This window comes from Gavialis gangeticus, unplaced genomic scaffold (genome assembly GCF_001723915.1).
Source record: "Gavialis gangeticus isolate Ggan-Ray unplaced genomic scaffold, GavGan_comp1, whole genome shotgun sequence".
NCBI classification, from domain to species: domain Eukaryota; kingdom Metazoa; phylum Chordata; order Crocodylia; family Gavialidae; genus Gavialis; species Gavialis gangeticus.
Genome location: NW_017729024.1, coordinates 176,189,174 through 176,195,789, shown reverse-complemented (window position 1 = coordinate 176,195,789; position 6,616 = coordinate 176,189,174). Strand labels below are relative to the sequence as shown.

Sequence of the window (6,616 nt, the reverse complement as noted above, 5' to 3'; positions counted from 1 at the left end):
TCACTTTTTAAGGCATAAAATCATTTTCACATCTGCAAATACTACTACCATTTGGCTCTCCCCCTGTCCAGTGTCTTGGTAGGTGGTCCTCTTACCCATCAACCTCTTGCCCTGGCTCTGTTGTAAGGCCTGGCAAAGACAACCCTCCCACCCCCCAATGCATGTTGAGCCCCATCTTGTCTGTCCCCTGACTATATCAGTCACACAGGGCCCCTCTGTTAATCTACTGTGAGTGTTGTGAGCCACCATATCCCTCAATGTGCACACTTCTTTTGTGGGGTAGAGGATAGGATGCAGTGGAGGGGGTGATGGAGCAAATATTCCACTACAGGGGAATAGCAGTGAAGTTCAGGACTGGTGCTATCCAGTAGTTCCAGTCTGATTCATTCTTATGGTACATAGAGATGATGACAGAGAGGGTCAAGTATCCTTGTATGACTCCAGAAGGGGTTTGAAGCCTCACTGCAGCCTGGCCAGGCTGAAGAGTCTCCAGGCTTGGAGAGTCCAAGGTGGCAGGATGGGGTAGTTGCTTTACTCCCTTACATACCACCTGCCATGAGCTGTGGGAAATGATGTGCCTTAATCACATGAGCCTGGTGGGCTATTCAACTTGGGTAAACTTTTCTGTGTTTTTTCTTCTTACTTCTTATGGCTGTAAACCCACCCTTTACCTTGCCATCATCCCTATGGACTCTGTTCTGTTATGTGGCATTCTGTTCTAGCTTCTATTCCATGCTCATCCCCATAGTACCTAAGCTATGGAAAGTATCTGGTTTTCCAAAGCATCTCAGGAAAGAGTCTGGTTCTGGTGTTATACAGTCTTTTAAAACTAGGCAGCGCTGGGGAGTCCAGTACCCTTGGCAGAGTGTGGTCTATCAAATTCTGTAGCACCCAGTCTGGAGTAGCGTCTCCACTATCCAAATCTTTCCGTCTCCTTAGCTTCCCTAAGTTATTTAGCCTACTTTTGTATTTAGTGTTTTCTTACCAATCAGGTGGAGTCTGATCCCAGTTCTGCCTTCATACTTGTCATGAAGATCTCCGGAAAACTCTACCCGGCAGAAATATCTGTTGCTGTCGCTCCACGTCAGATTGTCAATCTTGATGGAAAGGTTGTTGTGCCTTGGGTTCCCAAGCAGTTTGTACTTGTTCTTGTAGTTGGTTGCAGTTTTACAGAGTTCGCTTGAACTGTGAGCCACGCACTTGAAAACCACTGTCCCATTGTAAGGCTCCCTGATCCTCCAAATGGCTGTGAGAGTCCGGTCAAAGGTTTTATGGGGGTGTGTGAAGGTACAGGGCAGAACAACGCTCTTTCCAACTTCACCGGTAGCATCTGATGGAACCTTAATGGACCAGCCATTGAACTGCAAACCTAGAAATAAAGAAATTGAATTCAGAGGCTTGACAGACCATGAAGGCTAGTATACCAAACCTGAAGAACCGAACCATTGAGAAAGATCAGGAGTCATTGTCTTACCTTGTCCATTCTTGCTCATCAAGTGGATACTCCATCCTTTGAGTAGGATCCATGCCTACTTCTTTTCTCAGTCTTTTTTTTGTTCTTCAAGCTATCTTGCAAATGTATAAAACTTGAAATATTACTTTTTTTTTAAGAAGAGTATTTTGATCATGATCAAGTGCTTAACCCCAGGGGGGTCAGTATGACTGCAGGCATTGGCATGTCATCCTATTTGTTACCCAATTCCTTTAAATCCTGTTCCTGGAAGGGTTTTATGGCTTTTGATGTTATCTCAACACAGGGAGACCTGTAGCTTTGTTAAGTAACATATGTCCAGTGGGATGTAAAAGCAGATTAAAGCCTTGTGCACATTTTGAGCTGCGCTTTCTATACCTCTGTTGACATGGTAGGAACTCTGGAGATGTGGTTTATGTTGGCACGAGAGGCGATTCTTGTATTATAATTACCCCACTTCCCTGAACAACACTAAGCTGGCAGAAGTCATCTCCTAGTGGCAGGGCTGCATCCATGCTGGGTTCTGCCAGCATAGGGAGTACGAGATTTTCACACCTGTCCCTGACATAGCTAGGTCAGCAAAGCTTCGTGGTGTAAACTAGACCTGACATGTTGGTTGTGCTGATTCAGTGAATCCTGCAGGTTGGAGTGGACATGTGTCTTGAAGGAGCGGTGGGGCTTCTGACACTGAGACTGGCACGATTAGAAACAGACCTCCGTCACCACAGCATGGGATATTGTCTCGCCCCACAGCAACCACCGATTTCCATAAACAGGTCCTTTCCCACGAGCTGGGCTCTGAGTTCCCCAGTGCAGAAGTTGCCAGCGGGTCTTACGGTTATTCAATGACTTTGGTGTTAAATGTTCTCTTACTGATACACATGCCAGATCCCACCCTGGGAAACTAGTGCAGTCAGTACACTGCCTTTATCTCAGGGCTAAATCTGATCTTTCTGTCTCATCAGCATTCAGACTTGACTTGAGTAAAAAGGTCCAGCTTGTGGAATATGTGAAAGAACCAAAATCTCCCACAGCTGTCCTCACCAGACCTGCTAGCTTCTGCGAGGTGAGCTTCTGAGAAGTGCTGTGCCTTGGTGGCAACTGCAACAGCTGTGGCACCAGGTAATACTTTCAGGACAGAGAATCCTGTCCTGACAACTTCATTACAGCAGTAGCCTTTCCTTGACTATTAGGCGCCAGAACAAGTGGAAAAAGCTAGTGGCCTGGTTTTCTAAAAGGCTGAGCTCCTGCAATTCTGCTTGACTTCTTTGGGGTGCTCAGAAGCCACAATGATGACTGTGGGATAAAAGGCTGGACAGAGATAATCAGTGGTTTATCTAAGTTTTGGTACACATGGTGTCCTTTCATGACACTTGGCAGACGTCCCTGGGACTGTGCAGATGACATGGGTCTATTGCAGGGGTGGGCAATTATTTCGGGTGGAGGGCCGGTTACTGAGTTTTGGCAAGCCGTCGAGGGCTGCATGACAGGCGGCCAGGAGCAGGTAAATATTTATCTTCTACATTTTTTAGGGTCCCCGCAGGCCAGGTAGAATGGCCTGGTGGGCCACATCCTGCCCAGCCCTGGTCTACTGCATGCTTTCTGATGGGCAAAGGCCAATACAGGACTCAGTTCTCCTAGGCGAAGCTCTTTACCTATAGTTGGCCACATGCCAGCACATTAAAACCTCCAGCACAATTGCAAAAGCGTTCTGTATAATAACATGGTGCAATATTTGCATTGATGCAATAAGCCAGGTTACGTGACCAAAGAGGGAAGCTGAGAATCCATAAAGTTTACAGGCTCTGAGCAGAGAGGGCCTATAATATCCATGATAATGAACTTGCCTCTCTGCCTTGTGGTAGTGAGTTTGATACTACATAATCATCTCTTTCCTCTGTGGTTAAATGAGGGTTTGTGGGACCTTGAGAAGCCTCACTTGTGTACTGACAGCCTTGCTGATTGTGCGCCTCTTTAGGTATCTGGTGTCAGATATCTGTAGTGTGTGGGATTGACATAACTGGTCACACCGTATGTGTGTAGCTCATGCTATGGAGCATTAATCATTAGTGGCAGATGCAGACTAATTTGAATGGAGGAACTGATCTGGCTGTATGTGATTCGCCACCTATACTACCACTTTTTGTTTAGCACAGGCCAGTTTTAGACTTAGGGTAAGGGATGACCGTGTTTCTAGCAAGTACACCTTTTTTTTTTTCCCTATAAGGTGAGAACTAGTGATCAAAAGCACTTATCTCTTTTGTTTGAAGCTCCCTCCCTGTCTGTGGAAACTCCTGCAGACCCTAGGTGCTGATAGTAGATAACAGTCAGCGTCTTGTGTATGACTAATTGTCCCCTGTGTAGTCACACACACCCTCACAATTAAATCTTGCCAGGACAGCCTGTCATGTCAATCTTGCCTCAGCTCCTGTTTTTTACCTAGCTGTGCTGTGCCCCTGGACTACACATTTTCATAGGGAAGATGGAATGTCATTTGTAACTAGCAGCTAAAGGACTATTTCGTAGTACAAGTCACACGGTGCATCAGTTTCCAAAGGCATGTCTGGGATTTTTAAATGAGCTGTCTTTATAGGGCATTATGAGATCATCTGATGCTGTGAGTATTTCTATAAAACTGTACTCCACAACCCACCCCCATGCTTTATACTTCAGTGTCTGCTGTGTTGTCAGTGGAAAACATCATTCCCTTGGTATCAAAAACCAAATCTGGGATAAAGGACTTTATGTACATTCATTTTGTGTCCTGAGAAGGAGATCTTCATACACACTGATAATGATGGTATTGGTCCTGACCCAGTAAAAAAACCTGACTTCAAAAATACATGTGTACATGCAAAATACCATTGATTTTTCATGAGATTTAAAGGCATATTTAAAATGAAGCCTGCATTTGGATGCGGTGCTATGATCCCAGCTCTGGAGCAAACTATCTCTGCTGTGTAATTGTCCCTGAGAACACTATACAGCACTTCAGGACAAGCAGTGAAAAATGTTATAGCCAATTGAAAATGCAGGAGAAACTTAAATCATTATAAATGGCTGAGTTTGCAGCTGGCTGTGACAGCGTGCACAGGGAGAGTCGTGCAACTGTCTCGAGCCTCCACAGAGGCAGGACTCTCATCCTGCTGTTTCCACAGGTCATGAGCCATGTTTAGCAAGGAGTACGGAAGCCACTTGGGATTGAGGGATGCAGCAGAGCAACACGATGGACTCACAAGTCCTAGGGAATTAGCTGCCTTGAGCAGTCCCATGGGCACCAGGCCAGAGCAGGGAGAGGAACAGCAATGAAAGCAGAGGAATTGGTAGCCATTCAGCACTCACCCTTTGTGAAGATGCAAAGCAGGCAAGCGAGTAGCAACCCCAAGCCTTTCATGTTTGCCAGCGCTCCACAGGAAGAACCGTTTTTCGGTCAGCAAACAGGCATGGTCCACGCCAAAGCCGAGCTGCTGGCCATCCAGTCGCACATTGCTTCCCTGTGGAAAGGAAGGCAGCAGTGGTTTCCTGCTCCCCGGAGGGAATGAGTGTGTCCAGCTGAGCCGGCAAAGGGCGCTGTTATTAATAGTTGTGTGGTCAGTCATGTGGGAAACGCATGGGGGGGGAATCAACATTTTCTTATTTTCCAGCTGTGGGAGGGGCCAGAGGATCTGGACTGAAAATACCCTTTTGGGACGCTTCAAGTACATGGTAGAGCCAAGGTGGCCAGTTCTGGAGTGCTCCAAACCCACTGACCCATGGGGAGGTTACGGGAGTCGGACAAACAGTCAGCGAGTGACAGCTTGTCCCTCCTGCTTGACAGAAGGAAGTCATCTCGCCTCACCCGGCCTATGGCTGCAAACTTGCAATCTGCTCTGCCTTCAGAAAGAGCCAAGTGGATCCCCTGATCAGTCTTTGACCTAAGTGCCCATCTCCTCAGCACTTCCTCAATAACAGGGAACAGGCAGGATGGCTGAAGGTTTACTGTGAGAATGAGAGTAAGGCATGACTGGGTTTATTGAGGAAACTGGGCTGATTTAGTCTGCAGAAATGAAGACTGAGGGGGAATTTAATAGCAGCTTTCAACTACCTGCAGGGGCGTTCGAAAGAGGATGGAACTGGACTGTTCTCGGTGGGGGCAGATGACAGAAAAATGAGCAATGGGCTCAAGTTGCAGCAAAGGAAGTTGAGGTTGGATATTAGGAAAAATTCTCACTCGGAGGGTGGTAAAGCACTGCAACAGGTTACCTAGAGAGGTGGGGGAAGCTCCATCCTTGGAGGTGTTTAAGGCCTGGCTTGACAGCCCTGGCTAGAACGATGTAGTTGGGGCTGGTCCTGCTTTAAGCAGGGGTTGGACTAGATGTGACCTTCTGAGGTCCCTTCCAGCCTTCATTGTTTATGATCCTATGACTGATGAGCCTGTGATGGAGAAGAGAAGGAAAGCTGGGCAATGGGAAGAAAAGAAAGGTGAAAGCGTGCCAGACAAGTTGGTTTCAAAAGTAGCTAGAAAGGTTTACAGGAAATATTTGGAAGGACAGGTCAAGAGAGGACCAGAGAAAACTGCTGGTGCAGAAGAATCGAGAGGGTGTGATTTATGCACGATGGAGGTGAGAGATATGGAGCACCTGGTATTTACAGGGAAAGGAAATTAGAAGATCCAGAAGAAAATGGATACTCACACTCACACTCCCTCCTTCCCTTGCTGCAACTTGGCATTAGGAGTCGTGGTAATTCAGCACTAAAACAAACTGGTAGTTGTTACATGTAGTTTTTATTACTACAGACATTCAGAAATAGGTTAGATTGTAAAATAGGTTAGATTCAGAAATGGGTCAGAAAGTGAGCTTATTTCCAATATATGGCACTGTGTATAATGAAGCCCCAATCCTCACTAAGGTCCCTAGACACCCCTGTAATCATAGCCAGTAATAATAGAGACTCTGACCTAGTAATCCTGGAGACTCTTCTCTGAACTGTCTGGTTGCATCCATCAGTCAGATTTTTGATCTCAGGCCTGTCGAGGTGAAGGCTGAGGCCACACCTGAAGGACTGTCTGTGTGCAACTCGCTTCTCCCAAAGGATAAATTAAGACAGTAGTGAAAACCAAACTGGTGAGGCCAACAGAGGACTACGATGGTGCCGGCAGTTGGT

At 46.5% G+C, this 6,616-nt stretch overlaps 1 protein-coding gene across 1 annotated transcript in view; it reads right to left on the bottom strand.

Moving 5' to 3' along the window:
- Positions 1-5,529, bottom strand: part of SIGLEC15 (sialic acid binding Ig like lectin 15) — a 19,256-nt gene extending 13,727 nt beyond the window's left edge. Inside the window, exons 1-2 of the mRNA XM_019518105.1 lie at positions 4,814-5,529; positions 986-1,369 (exon numbers count right to left, since the gene is read on the bottom strand). Coding sequence (XP_019373650.1) covers positions 986-1,369; positions 4,814-4,865 — 436 coding nt within the window. The 5' untranslated portion in view covers positions 4,866-5,529. The remainder of the gene's footprint in view (positions 1-985; positions 1,370-4,813) is intronic.
- Between the last annotated feature and the right edge of the window lie 1,087 nt (positions 5,530-6,616).